The sequence below is a fragment of the Hetaerina americana genome, unplaced genomic scaffold, assembly GCF_022747635.1.
Source record: "Hetaerina americana unplaced genomic scaffold, ioHetAmer1.1.p SCAF_3, whole genome shotgun sequence".
In the NCBI taxonomy this organism is placed as follows: domain Eukaryota; kingdom Metazoa; phylum Arthropoda; class Insecta; order Odonata; family Calopterygidae; genus Hetaerina; species Hetaerina americana.
In genome coordinates, this window is record NW_027286874.1 from 24643610 (window position 1) to 24667239 (window position 23630).

At 39.5% G+C, this 23630-nt stretch overlaps 1 protein-coding gene across 1 annotated transcript in view; it reads left to right on the forward strand.

Annotated features, from left to right (window-relative positions):
* Positions 1-23630, forward strand: part of LOC139689965 (discoidin domain-containing receptor 2-like) — a 654793-nt gene that overhangs the window by 65782 nt on the left and 565381 nt on the right. The window contains exon 2 of the mRNA XM_071587123.1: positions 10911-11152. Within this exon, the coding sequence (XP_071443224.1) occupies positions 11011-11152 (142 nt within the window). The 5' untranslated portion in view covers positions 10911-11010. The remainder of the gene's footprint in view (positions 1-10910; positions 11153-23630) is intronic.

Sequence of the window (23630 nt, forward strand, 5' to 3'; positions counted from 1 at the left end):
TCCGAGGGAACAAAAAGAAGTCTGCGAGGGTGACGTCAGGAATATAGGGGGAGTGAAGCAGCGATGGCACCAGGCGTTTGGCCAGGAACTTGCGGACTCGTAGCACGTTTTGGCAAGGCGCGTTGTCGTGATGGAGTTGCCAGGTAGCGGAGATGCCAGGTATGATGGTGCCAGGTATTTTTTCGTCCCGATGGCCCTTTTTCGTAGCCTTCCCAACACATCCTCGTAGCAAGCCGAGTTAACTGTTTGTCCTTGAGGAATAAACTCCTGATAGACCACTCCTTTACTGTCGAAAAACCAATGAGCATTGTTTTCACTTTTGGTTTGCTCATTTTTGAGTTTTTGGGCTTGGGATACTAGTTAGGGTGCCCCTCAGAGTTTTCGCGTTTTGTTTCTGGGTTGTATTTGAAAACCCAGGTTTCATCACAAGAGATTACGTTGTCCAAATAATCGGGTTCATTTTCAATACGTTGCCAAAGTTCTCTTGAAATTTCCACTTCGTTGGTCATCCGTGACACGGTCGGCGCGTCAAGGTTTACAATAACTGACGTCCTCCCATTTCAACCGTTGGAAGAGAACCTACGCCGGTTTCGCGGCAAAGCTTTTTATCCTTCCCCCCCTACGCCAAGTTTTCGATCCCGATCCGACCGATAGTAGCGGCGCGGGAAATAGAATTGCATTACTTTTGGAACGTAACCTGGATATATCGATAATGTATAATTACTAAAAAAGAGAGAAATATGATGCAAGTACGTAACAACAGAACAGAAAATATACAGAGAAAACACTTATAAGGACATTCAAATTTATGACAGTTCTGTCATAAATTTATGACAGACCTGTCGGGCTTTTCCTGGTGCTTCACAAATACGTAATTACAAGGCCTATTCAAAAAGTATCGCAACTATGGTGTTTTATCAAAAATTATTTATTTATACATGAATATCTACTTTGTCCCCTTCAAAGTAGCCCCATTAGATATTATACACTTGTGCCAACGTTTTTTCCAATCCTCGAAGCATCTTCAAAAAATCATTTTTGTGATCTTGTTCAGCTCCTCCTTCTACGCAGTCTTTATCTCGTCAATCGTAGCGTAGCGTCGTCCTTTCATGGGCCTCTTCAGTTTCGGGAACAGGAAAAGTCACTGAGGGCCAGATCTGGGGAATACAGTGGCTGCGGCATCATTAGTGCGTTGTTTTTGGCTGAAATTTCGCGCACAATTAACGATGAGTAAGCAGGTGCGTTGTCATGGTGCAAAGGCCAATTTTTGTTCTTCCACAAATTTGGGCGTTTGTGGTGGATTGCTTCCCGCTTTCAAACTCTCACATTCGACCGAACTTGGGGCGCTTTTTTCAGTCTTGGCAGGTGCTGCAGCTTTCATTGGGATGATTTAGATTTAGTTTCCAGGTTAAACCATAATTCCGTGATTCAGAGCCCTTTGGAGCAAATTTGGGTCGAAGCGGACCGAGTTCAACAATCAGAAATGTAAATGCGATGCTGTTTTTGGTCGAAATCGCGCAACTTTTATACGAATTTCGCGGCGACCCGTGTCATGCCCAAATAATAGGTAAAAATCGAATGGCACGATCCAATCGATATGTTTAGGCCATCAGTAACTTCTCTAACGGTGATTCGACGATTGGCTAATATTATATTCTTCACTTCATCAATTTTTACGTCTGTTGTTGTCGTGCTAGGGCGTCTGGTTCGCTCTAAGGCGTTCGCATCTTCTCTGCCCTCTGAGAACATTTTGTACCCCCAATAAACGTTGCTTCGGTCTAAGGTAGCTTCTCCATATGTCACACTCAACATTCCGAATGTATCCGCGCACTTAATTTCGTTTTTCACAAAACTTTTGAAACAGATTCTTTTATTTATTTTTTGGAACAGGCAAAAATCAAAGACAAGCCAAAATACGTCCAAGAAAAACCGCTGTCAACAATTACTGGAACATTCAACATGGCCGAACGTTTTGTCAATGAGTGAGAGACATAAGTACCAGCATAACGCCACGAAAATATTCGAAAATGCGTAATAAACGTAAATCGCGAAAATACGAAATTCGCGATACTTTTTGAACAGACCTTGTATAATATATATGTAGTTATATATATATATATATATATATATATATATATATATATATACAAATATATACATATATATATGTGTATGGCACATATACACACACACACACACAAACACAAAAATTCCATATATTTTGCCTCATGCATTCAATTTGTTCGAATTATTGCATTTCAGGAAAAATATACCCATTATTATCATTAGATTAAAATATGTTTGTGTCAAATTTAAGGCAATAATTTTTCAGGCGTTTTGCTCAAAAGGAAATCCCTTCTTGAAATGAGAATGACAGAAATAAAGAATTAGATCACTGATATTAATCTGATGATAATCTAATCTATCTGATGAATCCATGCTGCTTCCGGGGAGTAGTACCGTCGCGTAGGGGAGTTGATGGACAACTCTTTCGCCCCCAGTCCTGGAGGCGTCTCCAAGACTGGGGGCTAAACATTTGTCCTCAAACTCACCTACGCGACGGTAATTCCCGGAAGCAACATGGATTCATTCGATCACTGATATTTTGCGGAATTATTATTGGAAATAATGCGATTCAAAATCATTCTAATAACACCAAAAATGTTTATTTGTTTAAAATATGTAAAACTTTTCTCGCAGTTATTTCAGTGTAATTTTATTTGGCTTCTGTTTTATGATGCAACCGTATGAATTGGGAAATAAACATTACGAGCCAGTCGGTTCTCTAAGCCGTTCTCCCTGAGCACATCAATGTAATTCGGATAGACTACATATATGGGGCACTGTTCACGTTTTTGTCAGGATTCCAAAGAAACCAGGGTATTGGGCAATAATATCAAAACATTTTAAAAATCCACCTAAAAACGGATGTAATTTGAGGATTGTCATTTATGAGGATTGTCATTTATGAGGATTGTCATTTATATTGCCATTATATATTTATATATTTGAGCCTTGACAACTCTAATTGCTTTAGGCGCCATCTGACGTTTCGTTTGATCATTGCTTGTGTTTTTAAAGAGACTCGAGAACTTTGCCTCAGCGAAAAAATCTCGTGTTAACTCGTGAACAATTTCGTGCGATGATAGTTTGCGACTTTCGACGTGGATTATCAAGACAGGAGTGCATCCATCACCTTACTTCCACTACTGGCGATGAAGCTCATTGCCCCTAGGAAACTCTGGTATAACGGATTCCATCATGGTCGCCATTCGTTCAGTGACGAAAGTCATCGAAAATCAGTTGTTGGGCCAGAAAACATTGATGCTGTGCAAGAACTAGCACAGGAACATAGTCTTGTGACTTATCGTAAGATTTAGGCATCCTTGGGGATTAGAATGACGAGAGAATCAACTGTATGGTTCTTCCAAGACGAGCCAAATTCGACAGAAGTGATTCGGGCTCGAAGCACATCGAAGCAAATGATCGCCTGTTTCTTCGGAATAACTGGACATCTGGCAACCGTACCGTTCGTGCAACGTAGAACCGTGAATTCTTCATGCTACACGAGAATCTGTTTGCCAGAGAAGCTTGGTGAAATACGGAAAAAAAGCGGCAACGAAGGATCATTCTTCATCATGACAATGCAAGCTATCATAGATCGGCTGAAACAAATACATATTTGACTGGCAAAAACGTCGGATTGATAATCCTCCGTCCAGCCCTGATTTAGCAGGTTTAGCAAATGACTTCTTTTCATTCCCGTTTATCAAAGAAAAATTGCGAGGCCAACGTTTTTCGGCGCCTGAAAAGCCCTTGATGCATTCAATGGCCAAGTTTTGCATATACCTCAATCGGAGTGTAAAAAATAATACGATTCCAGCGCATGCAGAAGTGTATTCATCATCAAGGAGAATACTTCGAAATACAATATAGCCATTTTCAACAATATAGTCATTCTCTTTATTCATTATTAGGCTGAAAATATAAATAGCATCACTCGTTCCAAAGAAACTGCGGGAGATGCCGCAACAGTAACAGAGTCATCTACTAATGTGCATTTAAATGCAACAATTTCAGAGTGTAAACATCATTCGCCTTGACTGAGCAAGCAGTTTCCATTACAATCCCAGTCAGGGTCCGTACCATAAGTATCGGGACTGGTTCCAAAAATCAAAATTTAAAGCAGTTATCATTACAATCACTAAATAATCTTCAAAATACATTCCTTCTACATCGATACACTAAGTTCGGCGCGTCTGCCACTCGTCAAAAGCCCGCTGGAAGCCGGTTTCCGGAATACTATTGAGAGCCTTTGCCGTCGCCGCTAGAACCGCCTCGATGGAGTCGAACCGATATCCTTTGAGCTCTTTTAGACCTATCCTTTGAGGTAATAACGTTGTCGAGAAAATCTTCATCTTCCTGGAGGCAGTCCAAAATTTCTTGCCAAATTTCCACCCACGACAGTTTTTGTTCCTCGCTCTAAGACTTTCGGCACCAGCTTCGCCCACACTTTCCTCACCACACAATCCACTGTTACAATAGTGTGGACGGTTCCGGCTGAAAGGCAGGCCTCCTCACTGATAAGGGCGATGGTGAAACGCCTGTCAGAGTTCAAAGCCTTTTTCACTTTGGCCACCTGAGCATCGGTTCGAGCGGTCGTCGGGCTTCCGACGCGGTGCTCGTCTTCGACGAGATCCCGGCCTTCCTTAAACATTTAGTGCCACTAAAAAACTCTTGTACGGCTTAAAGCGTCATCCCCATTACCCTGTTAAATGAGTTCAAGGGTCTCCGACGTGGATTTCCCGAGTTTAACGCATAACTTCACAGCGTAGCGTTGCTCGACGGTGCGCTCCATGCTGGCGCGACGACACCACAAACAATCACGCGTCACAAAAAAAGCCCACCTTCTGCCTCAACGCATGCCCGGAGGCGACTGAAATAAAGTGCACCAGTGTGGGGGGGGGAACCCTCTAACGAGTTGACAGGTCGGACCCCCATTCACCACTCCGTTGAGGCAACAGCAAACCAGTCACAATTCTTATTGTACGGAACCCTGTACACACACACTATATATATATATATATATATATATATATATATATATATATATGTATATATATATATATATATATATATATATGTATATATATATATATATCTTTTTTAAGGTAATCTACAGGTTAAGGTAGGTTTTTGGATGGACACAACTACCAAACAAACATTTTATTACTCCTAACAAAAAAAGAAACATATTTAATGGCTAGAATACTTACGCAACAACCATATTTAATGGCTAGAATTCGTTTTTTTTAATTTTTTTCAAATTCAAATATGAAGTTTTAACAGGACCCACATACCGCAAGTGATACCTCGAGAAATAGAACGTAAATGCTTCCTTTTGTGACCGGTGCCAATCGAGAACCAACACTAACGGTTCAGATGGGAGAGGAATGAAGTACGGAGCAGATACGGCCGGAGCGAAGGCTTGGAACCATTAGGGTAAGCTTGAGGGAGGCAGTGCCGTCTCTACGCGCTCCGAAGTGACCCTGACCTCAACCAGACCACCATCCCGAAGCGCACCGTGCCGCTTCGGAGAGGTATTGGCTGTGGTCTGAGAGGAGAGAACGGGACGGAACGACAATGGAACAACTATTGTGACTGGAGGGCAGAAACTTTGGGTCTAGATTGTTAAGCAGGGCATGGAAAGGGTCATAAGTGAACGTAGTCTTCCCCGCAGGTGTGGGACAAAATGACCACACGAAATATCTACTAAAATACGATTTAGTAAAGCATTTAATTAGAAGGAATAACATTTTCCCTTGTCTCTATGGATTTCTAAATTATTTCACGATGTAACACGAATTTCGTGAGAAGAGATAAAAAAGAGTGAGGTTTTTTGAATGTTCTCATAAAATCGGTATATTAGTTATTCACCTACGGAAAAATGAGTTTTTTACACTTTTGATACCTATGCAGTTTTTTTAGAATTCTCTTTGACATGGCTAACAAAAAGTATGATCATATTTTACCATTAAATTTTCCGATACTTATTATTTTCAGTTTTCCTTTTGCTGGTAGGGTAACACACCAAATAGCGTATATTACCAAATATGGCTGGTAAAAAACCGTTCTTATCCCAACCAGTGTCCATTAAAACCAATCAGCTACGAACCAGTGAGTGTGTCATTGGTAGAAATAGTTTCACCCTAAAATAGAGGGAACGAGTAAATCCAATTTTGCTTCAACGCGGAGAGAATACACTCGGGAGGGTTCGCAATGTTTTTTGAAACACTGTGGCTCAAAAGAAACTAGATGGCCTCCACGACTAAATCATTAAATTGAAAGAGAAATCACTCAAACTAAAATAGCTTTGAGTGTTATCTAGTAGTAACATTTTCTCTCAGAATAGCCTACGGTACATACTGTTTCTCCTCCCAGAAGTGATACTATTGCTAATACGGTCCTATTCAAAATAAAATGGAAAAACAGCTTTTGCATAAGAATAAATTTTACTTCAAAGATAATTAGGGGTCATTATTAAAGTTGATGACAAATTTTCAGATTATCTCAACAAGATGGCACACAATTATTTCTATAAAGGTGACCCAATATATTACACATACAATTTAATCCAAAGCAAAGTAACTTTAAAAAATAAATTAAAAATTCAACGGCTACAGGAAAACCTCAATGAAAATTATATTTCTTGGGAATACTGTGAAGTTGTTTTTCCTCCAAGCTAAGGATAAAAAAGTACATTAGCATCTCTACCAATGATTTTGGCATATTTAGAACATTTCATATGCTTTTCAATTGCACTTCATGCCAAAATTAAACCAAACTAACAATCAACTGTGATGATCGAGATATGAATATCTTAATCATTCAATTGTAATAAAATATTTAATAACTTATAATTTTAAGTAACCATGCCTTTACTTCTGTGAATATTAAGTCCTCGAAATATTTTAGATAAAAGAACATGGACTGTCATATCATATACAACGCTATTCCTAGAGATAAGAATCTCCATAACTAGATAATTAGTGAATAAAAAATTTCAAAGTTTAACAACGCATACTCTGTTTGGACATTTTCTCTCCCCTTATCCCCAAAGAAATGCCATTATCTATCCAACTCTATGCTCCGCCAGCATGCCTCACTCACCCACCAAACCCCTCCATTCTTATCACTCATCCCTGCACTCCCCCTCTATAACCAAGCCCCAACCCTCCAACCCTTCTTATCTGCCTCCCTTCCACGCGCATCCTACGTGAAAACCTCCCCCATTTCCCATCTCGTCGTATACCTCGTCCATTTCCTCCACCTTCCTGAAACCCCCAACCTCTAAGCCACCTACCCTCCCTTCCCAACCCCCAGAGGTCTCAGAAGGCTCGAAAGCCAAGCCGGTGACGTATAGAGCCTCTCTAGCGGACCCGGGATATCCCAACCATCGGCTGACGAGGGCAGGGGGATTGGATGGGAGGCTCCAAGGGAGGGCCACCCCGGATGAGATGGACCGAAGAGGAGTGTTGAGGGCCAGGGGAAGAAGGGGAAGGGGGCACGAGTGTCCTGTCGTGAAAAAGGTAACGGGGTGAGGGTGGTAAGGTGGGCGGAGGAACCCCGGACATGGGACGACGGAGAGGGGAAAAGGGGAGTAGAGGAAGGACACCGAAGGCTTCGGAAAAGGGAGGGCATTTTTTTTGGGAGGGGAGTGACGTGGTGGGAGGGTTTAGGATGAGAGACGGGGTTACGGTGGGATGAGGAGACTTAGGTGCACTGCCGCTGGACCTGTGGGTCTGCGAGAAGAGGGAGGTAAGCAGGGGACAGATTTATTGTGTTTGGAAGCTGGGATCGTTTGTCATGGCAATGGAAATTGATGATGCTCAATGGAAGGCTGAGAGGACAGCGGGGGTGGGGGAGGGTCATCTCGCCGGTGGGGGGGGGCGACCAACGGAGATGGGTGAACATATGGCTGGGGAAACCCCCCTCGACTCCCAAGGGGTGTCTAGGAAAGAGTGGAGTGCTTGAGGTGCGGGGAAAAATTGAACGTGTGGAATGATGTGGATGGGGGGTTTGCGCACTTCTCTTGATAGGTTTGCTGGATCTAGAGTGGTGAGAAGGTAGAGGAGGGGGACAGTACGAAGATGTTCGTGCAAGGGAGAAATGTTCGTCATTCCATACGGTAGAAGGGAATAAATGCTAGTCCCATTCTTTCAGTGCATCTGCTACGACTAAGGAACCGGAAGCGCTGAACACCGACTAGAAGTGCATTTTATATGAAGCGCCGCGTCGCGTCCACGTATTACTCAAGTAAGCCAGTAATAAATATATCAAAATCACGGTACATTGAGGGGTTCACTCATTTATTTGCTTCAACTATAATTCAAGTCGACAAAGTTTTGGTGTGTTAATTGAGACTGGAAACTTATTACTTTTAGAACAATTGAATTATATAATTATTCAAAATTTTGCCTGCACCTTAAAATTTTATTTTGATCAATATTCGAGGAGTCTTAAAAGAGAAAAGTCTCGTGAGCGTGTTGGGTGCCAGGAGATTTCCTGATTTCAAGTAACTTGTCAGAAAATTCAAGCATTTAGCTAACATTTTGAACCAATCATTGTATTTCACTGAGTAATAATTCGTAAGATTATAAAATTAATTTTGTAAAAGTAACATATCCACTTCCAAACGGAGAGAATATTTAATAAATCCTCAGAAAGGACAGTAAAATTTGTTGAAAAAGGGTTTATTTTAGTAATTTATTTCACTCGTGGTTGCATATCAGATATAAATGGTCAATAATTGAAGGAAATTGCACCGTATAAATATAACACACGTTAACCGTTTGCATATTATGCAGGATATGAAGGCCCTTACGTTTTGTTGCCTGATTGGTAACATATAAGAACAACCAAATGAGAAAGGTATATCCATTTTCTATCGCACCAATCTATTATTCCTCCCTTTTTTTGTAATCCCTTCCCAAAATATATTTCCTCCTTTACACGAAGCGGGCATTGAATTATTTCTGTTGTCGAGGAAACTCCGAGAGGGGAATCAATCGCATAAATCGGGCTTATTGCCGCCTCCTCAAAATGTAAACACCCAGGACACAGAAGAGGTCTTTCGAGATATATTAAAAATAATCGTCCCCATTCCGCTTTCCCCATTCCCTCCCCTTTAAAAAACGGACACCGTTGATATATGAACGAATATTCCGGTCAGGGATCTCCGAATTAATCTCGCCCTCTTCCCAATGCGATTCCGCGCCGGGCGACCCTGGCCAGGAAAAGTGAGAGGCCAATCTCGAGCCGAAAAACACGACTCGTGATCCTCTCGAATCGATCAGTGCCGCTGCCTCGCCGCCAAGATGGGCGACCGCGGTCTGAGGCTGACCGTGGCATTACTCCATCACTCTCCGCTAGCCTCCCTCCTTCCCCTTCGAGTGCGGCAGACGCCGAGCGGGCAAGGAACGTGGTTACTGTGTGTCTTTTAGAGGAGAGGGGCCCTGCGGTGGAGGGATGGAGAGGAAGGAAAGGAAGGACAAAAGATTCTGCAACCATGCAGTCACCTCTCTTTCTCGAGAACTCCCCGTCTCTTCTCGAGCGTAAACCATCATTCTTCCGCGTGTTGGCCTTTTTTGTCATCAACGCGGCTTTTTCCATCACAACATCCGTCGTCGCATGTATCTTGGTGATGTTAGAAAGAAATGGAAGCATGCGTTCCCCGGGGGGCTGAATAGAATCACCTTTTACTCATTTTGTCCCTAGGCCAGATAACCACTAGGGAACCGAAACATAATTAGTCGTCTTAAGGTTTGTAGCTATAATTCAGATGAATTCAGCAAAGATAGGAATAATAATGAATAGATATATAATTAATGGAAATTAAATTAACAAAGCACTTAACAATCCTCCCGGAAGAAATATTTACAATGTATGTATGTGTGTGTATATATATATATATATATATATATATATATATATATATATATATATATATATATATAGATATATAGATATATACTGACCATCAACTGTCATATATGTCTGTGTATGACAGTTCATGGGTAGAGGGCAGTAAAGTAAATTAGTAATTTTGATATACTCTACTACCATATTCAATATACACTTTATATCAAAACATTAATGATGCGATAATAATATGGAGATACAATCCCAGGTGTAAATTTAATTGATATATCCCCATTGTCGCGGATGGTTTATTTCATTGCCATTATCAAAATTAAAGTTAATTAAACTATTTTTGGCCGAATAATAAGTTAGAGCTTCTTCCATGAGGGGCATCATAATCCTCTAAACATGGAAATGAAATTAAATGAAAAATTTAGAAGTTGATCGACAGTTCTGCAGTACCAATTTTCATAATTGAAATTCTACCGCCAAGGTACACAAGTTTTCACGGATCATTGGGGCTGACAAGAAGTTGGCAATCGGTAGTGTAAGAGCGAAGAGGTCGATTCCTTGCATCCATGAGATCTGGTATGATAGCAATATGATAGGGAGGTACGAATAAATTCATTTATCAATAGAGTCAATTTTCATGCGTTCATTCATAACTTAACAATCGGAATCACTATCAAAAAACTATAGTTTAGCAAAAGGTGTTTTAATTGATTAATAATGAATTTCAACTAAATATATTAATCCAGTAGCATATGAGCAATAAAAAATGTAGTACTTCTATTTTTTTATTTAGGAAAGATATCGTATACTTGAAGTTAATCAATTAGGCAATTGAACAGGTATACATAAAAAAATGAAACATATTATCTCAATGAGAAATAGTATTTTAATATAGTCCGAATTATTCTTTCAAAAAGCACTATAATATGTCACATTCAACAATACAGATTAATATATTTTTTGCAATATCTTTTCAGGAAACCACCACCAAGGACCAACAACACCCAATCGATGGCCCAATCCTTCTACTCAACCTTTGGCAAACGGTGCTGATCTTTGGGAGCCTTATGCGGCACGATGTTCATAGATATGGATTGGAAAATTGGGGCCGTTGAGTTCCATACGCCAAAAAAGAACTCTTGGAATAGAAGACATACCGTCACCGTCCTGGTGACGATTATTTTCGCATTCATCCATGTGACCAGTGGCCTTGATATACGTAAGTACACATTTCCTCATTACTGCATGTAGGCAACAAAAATTTTGGATATTACATGGGATGATTAACAGTTTATCATTGACTCTCTACTTCGATTGGTTATCCGGAAATTCGCTTTCAGCAAAATGCAACCAGACAATCACAATATGCGTCATATGCAAGAAGATCCTCCATGAAAACCCATTAATGTAAGAGCTCTATCCCTCGCGTACTTAAACGATAAACCGTGCTGGTTTATTGTGGACTGCAATTTCATCCGTATAATTTTTATCAGCTGTTTACTATTTCATGTTTTTCCAATCTACTTGATTTATTATAACAAAAATCGCCAATGCTTACAGCTTCTTTCACTGTTCCAATTGTAGAATTGAAGTACCATAACCTCATAATAGCACTGGAGAAAGATAGGTAAAAAAAATGCAATTAAAAAAATTATTCTTTCTCAAGACAGTTTTAGCGGTAGTGTACCAGGCTAGGGTAGGTTTATGATTTCTCTACAGATACGGAACTTGCTGCAAGTATTCGAAGGCCCTTACTTAAAACAACATTTCATTGAATCATTTACTCATACCATTTTATATAATAACTCATTCTTTGGCCTTATTAACTCTCGATCTCCCTGAATTCCACCCAAAATGCTATTTTTTTCCTACCTCTACCTCGTTTTCCCAGCATTCTTCTCTATATTACCGCTTTCAGCATCCCATTGACTCTCACTTTTTCCTTTATTCACTTCTCCTTTTCCCTCCGCTCCTCTCTCTCCTTCTCATATCTTCTTCTTCCCGAATTTATCGTAACATACGTCTCTCTTCACCTACCATACCAGAACTTCATCGTTTGCTTTCCTCTTCGTTTATTTTATTTGCTCTCTTCTTTTCCACACCGACACATCGAACAGTTTTATGCTTATCCTCTTATAGTAATGACCATGTTTCCAAACCATGCAAAACGACCTTCCATACTCACGTTCTCTCTTTCCTTTTCAATATTTATACTTAGGGAAGCAGTTATCATCTCCCGTAGTATCGTACATTTTTCCTAACCAAATGCATGTATTTTGTTAATTAGCCCACTACATTTCTCACTTTATTCAGAAACATTACTATTTAGGTTGACGGCTCTACCTGTTCTAGTTTATGTCTGCGAACTTATATGTTTACCTTTATCTCAGGTGAATTTCAACACCTTCGTTTTCCTACGATCAATTTCGCTAATGACGCCGCATTATATATAGTAATATATATACAATAATTACATCTCTAAGTATATTACATTATTTTATTTATAATATACACATGGAAATTTTACGTATTTAGAATGCAGAGCTTGAAATATTCCCCATTAAATTAAAACCAACTTAAATGATTCAGTTTGTTGAAATGAAAAAACGGCGGATGTTCTCAACGATATCATAATTTTCAATTTGATATGAGTTAAAATAATGCTTTCCATTTTCCTAAATAATTCGATAAACAATGCATTTCGCCCACATGCATGGCATATGTCGAGCAATATGACATAGCGTTTTTTAAGCTAGGGTGAAATGAAAATAGTCGTATATTCTTGCATTATCTTCATCAAAAGCAAATTTGCTATTAGTTTCATTGAAAGAAAACTTTGCGATTTAGCAGAACTCATTCATGTTAAAGCACTGCAGGCACAACCACCTATGTACATTTTGATCAAGGCACACGATGAATATATTCAGTGGTGATTTCATTGTATTCGCATAAATCAAACTTTATGCATGGCTTCAAAACTCCCGTGACACGAGGTTCGTTGCTTTTCTGGTCTCGTTTATTGCTCGAGGGGAGAATCTCCCAGTTAAGAAATGCAAAAACGTCTGGTTTCGCTTCTGCAATCGGGAGATAAGACACAGTAAAAAGTGAGGAAGAAAAAGAGGTGGCTGGAGAGAGAGGGGTGGTGTGAAGAGAAAAGGCGTAGGGTCGAGGAAAGAAGTTTCGGAAGGCAAAAGAAACGGTAGGTTAGAGGATAAAATCCCTCACCCATTTCCATGCACATACCGCGTTTCCTTCTTCCCGATCCTAGCCTCTCCCAGTTCTTTTGTTTTTCGCCATCTCCAAAGGTCCACCCCGTTTCTCGCTTTTTTTCTATGTCATACTCAATTTACATTTATGCCACCCTTTTTAGTCTCACTCCTCTTTCTCTCCATCTCTTTCTCAATTTCTCCCCGTCCGCGTCCTTCCCGACCCATCTCCCGCCCACCTCTCCCTCCTCACAACTCCTCTCCTACCACCCACTCCGATCCTCTCTCCTTTCCCTTTCCCTCTCTCCCACGCCACTCCCTCGCCGCCCACCCCTTTTTACCTAGCTTCCCTCACCACCATTTTTCCCATCCCGTTCTCCTTTATCCTGCCCGCATCTCCCTCCCTCTCCCAGCAATACGCTCTCCCTTCCACAAACCCCCACCATTCCTCCCGGAGCATCGCTACCTCCATGTATGTTTGAAATTCAATTTCGTGCCGAAGGAGCGGAGTATGGCTTTGCTCCGGAGGAATATTCAAAGGCCACTCCCCTCACCATCCTCACACACGACCGCGCGCGCGAACACACACTTTCCTACAGACCGACACACAAACACACATTCAGAAGCCGCCGTCGTCGCCCCACTCTAGACCCGCAGCCTCATCTCTTGGTCCCCCTCCCCCCATCACCACCCACCGATTCGAGTCTTTCCCGGCCCCGTTTCGCCCCACGCCCCGATCCCACACACCCACCCGCATCGCTTCCTGCACCCTCTCCACCCCCTTGTGCCTATCCCTTCGTCCACGACCCGTCCTCCCTTTCTCTCAACACAAACCGCCTCTGCTCCTCTCTCTCCGTCACCCCGATTCTCCCAAAATACTGGTCCAAAGCGCGCATGCACACACATTCACGCGGACACGAACGCTCGCGCGCACCCACCCACACGCGAACCACTCAGCATACCTTTCCACGGCTGTTTTCGCCGCGTCGTACAAGGCGGCAGAGTAGTAATGTTATGTCTCGTAGGAGGAGAGGCAAGTGGGATTGAGGAGGAAGAAGAAGAGAGAGGGTGGGAGAGAAGTAGAAAGGGTTGAAATGGAGGGAGGAAATATGAAGTACTAGGGTGGGGAAGAAGAAATCAAAGGAGGCATAAAACAAGCGGAAGGGAAGGTGGCAGGAGGAACTCGCACTTGTGTGAGGGAAACAGTGGTAATAGAGCCGCTTCCAAGCTTTGATAGCATTTGGAAGCAGTCCCGAATCAACCACTCAAGACGCGAGCCAACACCTTTCGGATTAGCAAGATTAAAAAATCTATGTTGGGGAAAAGTAGAAAAAATTCTCACAACGGGTTAGCCATCTCGAGAAAATTAAGCTTGAGGTTCGTACTTCTCAGCAATCTTTCATTGCGAATGAGTAAGGTGCATGGCCTATTTTTCACGGTCAATAAATTATGGAAGGCAAGGCTTTATTCTAGCAAATCCATTATTGGTAGCCCTAAAACCAGCATCTGCATTGCGGAAGAGACACGCATTCGCAACAAAAAGAGCTTTAGATTAAGCCAGTCATATCGCACGTTGATCAGCATTATGCTAAACAATAAATCATAAAATGGGAAAATTGAATTTCTGATCAAATCCATGGATAAATTACCAAGGAATTTTTTTCAATTAGAGACTTGACAGAGTTGACTTCTTGAGTTGTGTCATTTAGTGAACTAAAAAAATGATAAGATATTCCTAGGGTAACCCAATCGTAAAATACTAGGAATTTTCACAATCATTATGGAATGCATTTTTCGAAGCGATTACATTTTTTGTGCATAAATTGTATTTGCTTTTGTTATCCCTTATTTTCATTAAAAATAAAAAGGAAACTGAAAATTTTGAAGCATCAGACTAGGAAATATTTCTTTGGAATGCACAGGATAACCGATTTTGAGGTGGTTTGTCAATAAAATTGAAAGGTAATGTACGCTGAGTATTTTGAAAATTCAGTTTACGGGAAGCATAATGAATGTTCGAAGGACATTAATAATCCTTCGAACTCGAGGATTACAATTGTGGTGTCAAAAAGTACTTGAAAACAGAGAGACTGTGTTAATAAGAAAAATAGTGTCACAGTAAAAGCTAGGTAACTGGGCTAAGCAGTGAGAGAATGAATAGTAGAGGAAATACGGTTACGATTGACGATATAGTGCAGTCGGAGAGAAAATAAGTACCCAAGTAAGTAAACTTCGTAAATAAATAAGGAGAGTTACACGAGGAAATTTGGAGATCATTATTCGTATATATTCTTGTTTCCATGCAGTGTCGCACCCAGCAAATTACTTGTGCCAACAAGTCGAATCCGCGTTTTTACCTTTTATCATTCAAAAATCGGAAAAGAGGTTAAAATTTGCATTGTGAGACTATATTTCATGTCATGCATACTACTATGAATTATTCCACAGAATTATCACGTTTTATGGAAAAAACTTGCAACCGCAAAGTATATGCAAAACACAAAGCAAGTTTTGAAATATATACGATCTAACCTAAATAAAACGGTAGAAATAAAAAAATAACTACGGAAAAGTTTTCCCTTATTGTTAAAGAATGATAATAAAAAAAGCTGTACCAACGAATACTTAGGTAAAGCTCTAACATAATCTTTTTTCAGCAATTAAATAAGATATTCAAGTCGCATCTTTACAAATGACACTCAAATATTATGTAATTGAACAATTAATTTAAAGAATTGTTTGAACTTTTTGTGAAAACCCAATTTACTAAATCCAAAAAAATCAAAATTTAATATAAATCTTAAGAGAGAAATTTGGCAGCATAAAGGTAGATGTATACCGAAGTAAATATTTTATATCAATTTGTCATTAACACTTTTATGAGTTTCAATAGTACCAATTGGCCTCACTTTTCTTATTTATTACCACTCAACATTAATTGTAATCTACTAATCACGTGATCGAAGAATTAGCTTACCACTGGAATGATCTCCACATTCTTGACAGCAGGGTGTTTTCCGCAGAATATGAGGGAGTCGGAGATGACGGACCAACTCCACGACCTTTCAATAAAGTCGTTCAAACGATAGCATAAGACGGATTTTAGTAATTTGGACCAAGCAAACCGTAGTTCCATGATCGGAGCAGGGGTCAAGCCTGGGCTTCCAACGAAGCTCAAAGAGGAGTGTTTGCACAAGAATTTGGGATTATGAAAGATCAGAGGCCAAACCGCTTCCATGCGGAACCGTAAATATCTTTGCATTTATACGAAATGGATTCCGGTGTTCACAACACAAACAGTGTGCAAAAGATATTGAGACCAGAATTTGTTTCATGTTTTCTTACCCTGCATACACTTGTCTGTATCCCCATCCCAGTTGATTTAATACCCCTTGACCACAGATAATCCTCTTAGCAGGGTCTCCTCGCCACCAAACAATGCTGCAGCCTCCAGCTTGTAAAAATATGCATTCCAACACGACGAACGCCCGATGTCCACTGTTTAGTCATATGACTTTGAAAGATCTTTGGCATTACTTTCCAACTAAATACAGATATAATTTTCCTCGAGTTAAAATCATTCTCAAACACTCGAGAGAGAGATACCACATTATAAAATAACTACAATTATTTTCTAATAATATTCATATTTATACTTTTTATTTGAAAAGGCTACACCATTAGGAATTTTTCAGGTCGAAATAATTACTTCTTAATCATATCATCGACACATTATTACTTCTTCAAGGTATCTAGAAAAGGCTACTTTTTAAATGACGCTTAAATAAGAGTAATCGAAGCGCTAGATGAAATACTTTCCTGGACAAGCGTTGGAAACATTCATTCACTCCGAAATTAATTTCATTATAGACGAACACGCAGTCAATTAGTTTGAAGTGAACCTTTCTACGGTTAGAACGCTCCATATAGGAAATGTCTTATTAATGTAAACAAAAAGGAATAATTATGGTCTGCAGATGAATGAATCGATCAAACTACCATTCATTCGATAGAGAAGAAAAGGGTGTGTAGTAATATGTGTCCCACTTTCACTCGAAATTTATTGACCGGACCTTAGACTCACTCTATATAAATCCGCCAATCAAAACGGAAACAGAGGCCTTGAAAGTTGGGCAAAAACAAAATATAAAACTTTCGTCCGGACACACTTTCACTTTTCTGTGGTAAATCCATTCTCCCCGAGGATGTCTCTCCCTCTCTCTTTGCCATTCTCTTTCCCCATCCCACTCTTCCGCTCCCTTCCTCATTCCCTACCAATATACTCGCCTCCATCTCTCCATCAGTCTACTCTTCATAGTGTTTACAAGGGTGCAAACAGAGATGAAACATAAGTAAACTAACATGCTTTCTTGGGCATATTCATACTTATTGATATGGATATTTATTCGCCTAAAATGCTATTTTCACTTCCCTGACGACAGCATCCATTCGTTGATTTGGCTTTAACGAAGGTCTTTACTACACCGTTTTGATGTCCAATTAACCGTTACCATTCTCACCATTCAAAACATATCATTAATCAGTGAGCACTTGATTTCAGTTGCCATTCCCCAATCCTTTTATTTCCTTTTACAATATACTTCTAAACTTCACTTTTCTTTCAGCCCTACTTCTCCCCCTCCGACCAATCGGTCCTACGGATTGGTCGATTGTGGTCCAGGTGTGAGGATCTAACTTACTGAGATACCCCTGGCTTTATCTCTTCTTCCCTTCACCCGCTTCACTCCCATTCTCTCCCATGCTGACTTTCTCACAACGCCCAAGAGAACTTTTTCCACTCTTTTTTACTATATATCTTTTCCCATACTCTTTCTTACCCTGCCTTCCGGCTCGATTGCATTTTGTTTTTCTTCTACAATTCCATTTTCATGCGCCTTACATTCACCTTTCCTTTCTCCTAAACATCTTATTTACTCTACCACCACAGGGTTACGAGTTCCCTTGATAGCGTTCAGCTAACATATACCTGTGTGCATTAAAAATGACGGGAAAAAGTCGCGTCTCGTAACTTATGCGTTTAAACGTAATTTAATATCGGCGGTCAAATACACTATGTACCATTCCCAAAATCCTCCTCATCTGTTAATATCGAAAGCTTGAATTTTTTAAAGTAGAAAATTTTTTGCTCCATGCCCTTTAGGTTAGATGGTACCTATACAGGTATTATGAGGTTAAACCAATTTTTTTACAGCTAGGATAACTTGTGAACGCCGCTAAATTGAGCATTGTTTCAACTGCTTTGGGACATCCGTTCCAGTATTTTCTTTGGGTCTCCCTTCCACTTAATATCGAGACCGCAGCGACAACCTGCGGAGGCGGCTTACTATTTTATCCCCGTGAAGCACCTTGACTCCGAATCTCTCCTCCATTCTAGCCTTTTTCTCATCCGACCGCAATCCCATTTCACCCTCCTCTACTTCCCCCATGTGCTTCATTTCCGATAGCATCAGTTTCCCCTCTACTTTCGCGAGAAAGCGTAAACCGCCCTCTCCCTTACTGCCCTCTGCGAGTTTCATCCCTCTACATACACACACATACATATATATGCACAACCATGCCATCCTCCCCGACCATTCTCCGTCCTATTCCCAGTCTCATCCCCGTCCTTACTCCTCCTGAGAACCCCGCCCTAGCCCTAACCCCGCGCCGTGAGTCTCCTCCGACCCAAGTGTGTTCGCCCAAGCCTTCCTCTCTCTCCCCTTCGCACATTTCCGAAACAAGATGTCGGAGGTTTGGTGGTTCGGCTCCCGGTGATATTGTATCCTGGAAGCCGTCCGGGGGAGGAGTGTTCCACGCCTGGAATAGCCGACCGTCGATTGGTGACCACGGGAACGGGGGGGAGTCGGGACACTCATGTGAGTTGAAATGGGGACGGGTGGGGTTGGAAGACGGAAGGCAAGGGAGACTAATTCTCCTACAATGCTCATACGTAATATGATATAGGCAATCAACCGTTCTAGTTCAAATGGAATAAATATACATCCATATGCATAAAACACAAAGTAAATAAATTATTTCCTAATATGCTGAACATTCATGGGGCTAAACACCTATATTGCTATGAACTCTATTTTGATTTTAATTCAACTTATTACACTTTAAAATTTATATTGTCGTGTGCTTACAATGTGCAAGTAAAATTACAATAGATATTTTTCAAGTTTACCACAGGTGTAGGAAATGGGATTTTTCAACTAAATATTGACGCACATCAAGAATATACGGTCGGTACTTTATAATATTCAAAAAAGTTTGCTTTACACTTTTTTCCCATATGAGGATTCAGTCACAAGGTAATAGGGGGAATAAGGAAGATGCACATTCAAGTACGCATAAGAAACGATGTTGCCAGAAAGAAAGCAGCGATAAGATTTGGACGAAGCTTAGGGGAGAGATTCATTCAGGAAGAGGAGTGAACCAATTCCGGTGAGATCAGATACTGTAGAATTTTAAATGCAACGAATACTTATCTGGTTTTGGCATTAGGGTTCTCAGCAAAACATTTAAAATAACTCGCGAACGAGTAAGAGTGATAGAACTGGAAGGTGTAGAAGTACTAGATTCAAAATCTTATGACAGAAAAACAAATGTTATGGATTTTAGCGTGTTTGAGAATTCACGTCGATATTTTTAAGCCGCAGATCAATATAAAAGCCAACTTTCTTCCCTAAAAACTACACCCTCGTGAAATTTATTTCGTAATAACGTTATCCCAGTTAACCAAGCATGTTACCACTCCAGGATTCCTGCGGATTAAAATGGCAGCCTTTTATATTCTTATGACGTTAGGAGCATTTAAGTGTTGTCTAAAATATAATTCTGTTAGTCGAGGATACTGTTTAGCGTAGCTATGTAAACTGAGCTATTTTGAGACATTAATATTTTGAATAAAAGCCATATGATGGATGTACCCGCATATTTACTACAAAAATAAGCTAAATAATTAGAGAAATATGCGAAGCGAACGTGAAGTATTTTGGTAGTAGATCACGATCTCAAAACACAAATAATTATTTGTGAGCATTCCTTGGTGCTCAGGATGAATTTTTAATCAATTTGTAATATTCTGATTTTGTATAATATTATGAATAGCTTAATAATAGTTACGTCATGGCCAAAACTATTATTATATAGTACAATGAGCATAATATTGTTCACTGAAGTGAAGTAAATCGGTTTGATTTCGCTCAAAATCATCCGTTTAATTTCGCCCCAATATTTGCCAAGAAGGGCATCGGTTTTTGAGGATTTTTGCTTGGATTCATCGAGGGAGCTTTTCCTTTCCCTCTCTTTATAAATTTATTATTCTAATAATTTGCTTTAAATGGAAAGAAAAGTACACATTACAGCTTAATCTCCTCGTCTCTAGGTAGTGAAGTAGCTCCATTAAGACATACCTTGCCCTTAATGCTGCCGCTAAAAACTAAATATTATTTCGGACAATCGTGCATGACTTCGGTGTTTTTAATAGTACTGAATTATTTGAGAACCAAAGAAAACATATGTTAAAAAAAATCAAATAATGACTTCCAAATGAATACTTCATCCTCTTTTATTTCGATCGTTACAAGTAGAAAAAATGCCTTTGAAATCTACATATCGAGAATTGGATAAAAAAAATGACATCGCATGTTTAATTTCAATTAGAGAATAAAACACGAATAAAAAACTCGATATAATTTGCTGTATTGCCAATCATTGGAAAGGCTTACCCGTTTCAATGTGACCAATGGCCAGTTTAATTTAATTAAATAGCTTTGAATAACAGAGGTTTTCATAAACCGCATCGGCAGTACATTTTGCCTGTGTGAATACTAAGAAATAACTTGTAGACGAAAAAATTAAATTAATACATTCTTCAAATTTTGGCATTAACGCCGGACATAACTATTACCTGGTATTCCATTCAACCTTAAAAATTTGCCAAAAAAAGGAAATATTAATATTCCCAAAATACGTTTTTCACAGAATGCGGAAGAGCGAGCACTGTAATGCATCAAAGCAATGAAAAATTGAAAAAATTCAATACCGTTATCTAAACAGCATAGTAATTATTAAAGACAACATCTATTAATTTTTCCTAGCCGGGAAATTAAAAACATATGCCAATGCAATGTGAATTACCTTGAAATAGCCACTGAAGATAATCCATTGGTCCTCTACATAACTCGTCCAAACTCTATGGAAAAACGTACTTTGCCAGGCCTTGTGGAATTTCTCTATAATTAAGTCAAAGAGCAACACTTTGTGAATTCTATTTTCAAAGTTTTATAAAAGGACCATTTTAGTTCGTGAATGCCACTGTAAACTTTTAGTTTACAGTGGAATTCACAAAGTCTTGCTCTTTGCCATCATATGCAGCATACGTTCTCGGTGAGTTTCAGCTAAATATTCTGGAAGAAATACCCTCTTAAATGAACTGGATTTTATGAGTGCAACGTGTGCAAGAGGCGGATAGAAATAGAGGGGAGTTGAAGATAAGATTTTTAGGATGGAGGGCGCCCAATGTAAAACGCGGTTCTAAAGCACGAGATACGGCCGAAGTAAAGAGAGGTTAAGGACCTAAGGTTCTTTCGGGGGATAAAGAGGGCCAACGAGAAAGACAGGCTAGGTCACAGGAAGCGTAATTACTCAGTTTCATGCAACGTGACGTCAGGCATGCTTCCTCAGCGCTCGCCCGGATACATATATACATACACTCTCACACACACCCCACCACCAACTGTGCTTTGCTGGCAGACGACGAGGGAGAGACCCACGGATTCCAGCGTAACGGGGATGAAACATCCTCCCACCCTTGCATTATGTCCTTCGCTCAGTCCATATACAGACACTTGGTATTTCTAAATCTCAGTTTGAATTCGGAAAAGTCAAGATGCATAAAAGACACCCTATAGTACCCAATATTAAGTCATGGGAAAATCGACAATGGAACGTTCTTGCCACCAATTTCACTCTACTTGCTTGACTTTTATGTTAGTGCTGTACAAATCATATCCGACATAATTGACTCTATTTTAAATTAACGACTATTTAGGAAAAGATACCTATTGATTATGTTCAAACTTCAGATACTTTGTCAGGATGTTCACTCCTTTATAGTTTTGCATAACTGTACATATATTCATACCCGTAGCTCACATCACACACACATCATACATCAAAAACTTTGAGTCACAGTAATCTTCTCTCCGTGCTTGTAGGATAGACCTCAAATAGATTAGTCCAAATATGAATGGGGCACTTTAACTGCAGAACTAGATATTCATATTTTAATTTCAATTTGTTTCGATAATAACGTCGTTATTAAAACACTTGAAACAGAGGCAATACCTTTTTTCCAATTGAGCGGTGCAATTATGCGTCCATTTAAGGCAATGAGAATCGAAAACATTTCATTTTGCTCAGGCTTAATGATTCACATCTACCACAAGTTTTTCATTTGATAAAATTTCTACTAGAGCTATATGCGTCCTTATATCACCGATAAATTATTCCAAAATACATCGAAATTCATATTATTCAGCTTCCCCATGATTATGGCGGAATTGCTTATTAGTTCATTTATTATTATCCAATTTTTATACATTAAATACATTTGTTTCGGCAGCATAATTTCAATAATGTTTTACCAAATTTTATTTCTTTCCTTACAAAAGGTAACGACTTTTCAACACAAATATTAGATCAATTTGATGTATCATAAATAATTATATATGAACGCATATCTTATAATAATAAATGAACGCCCTTCGCAGCTTCCACGCGCGTTCATTATTATGAAAGACTTCCATCATGTAACGCCTGAGACAGTGTCTCATAAATTCTGATTTTATTTTCTCACTTGCTAAATAGTAATGGTGACGAAGTGTGATTAAAATATGGGTAATTTATTTCTACTGTCATAAAAATGAGATTAAGTTAAAAAGGACAAAATCTATATAATCATCCACTGCCATGTTAACCGGATATATAAACCGTATGGATATGTTCAGAGGATTTCGGTTTCCAATTCAGACCTCTTAGAACCCCAAGAATAGAATACACTCGCGTAATTTCTGTAAGACAAAGATTTAAATAAAAACAACAAGGTGGGCAAGAAAAGTAACTCTTAGGAACTTTACCATGAAAATGTCAATTTTAAGTACATTGCCATATATATTCAAATAAAATTTCAGGTTGAAGACTATACCATATACACTCATTCCGTCATCTTTCCCTACTCAAAATAATTATCCTAAGTTAAAATATTTTTAATTATACGCATCGTCTCCCTTCATTTGTGATAGGCATATATTTACAAATGTGCTTCTTCACCCAATGAGAATGATATTATTACAGTTGATAAATACTAAAAATGAATCTTTTGGTGATTTTCAACGAAGTGTCAGTGGTTTGGATTAAAAATTCTTCTTATCTCAACACCGCCTAAGAACTGATAGCATTCATTAATCAGTGACGAAATCACAA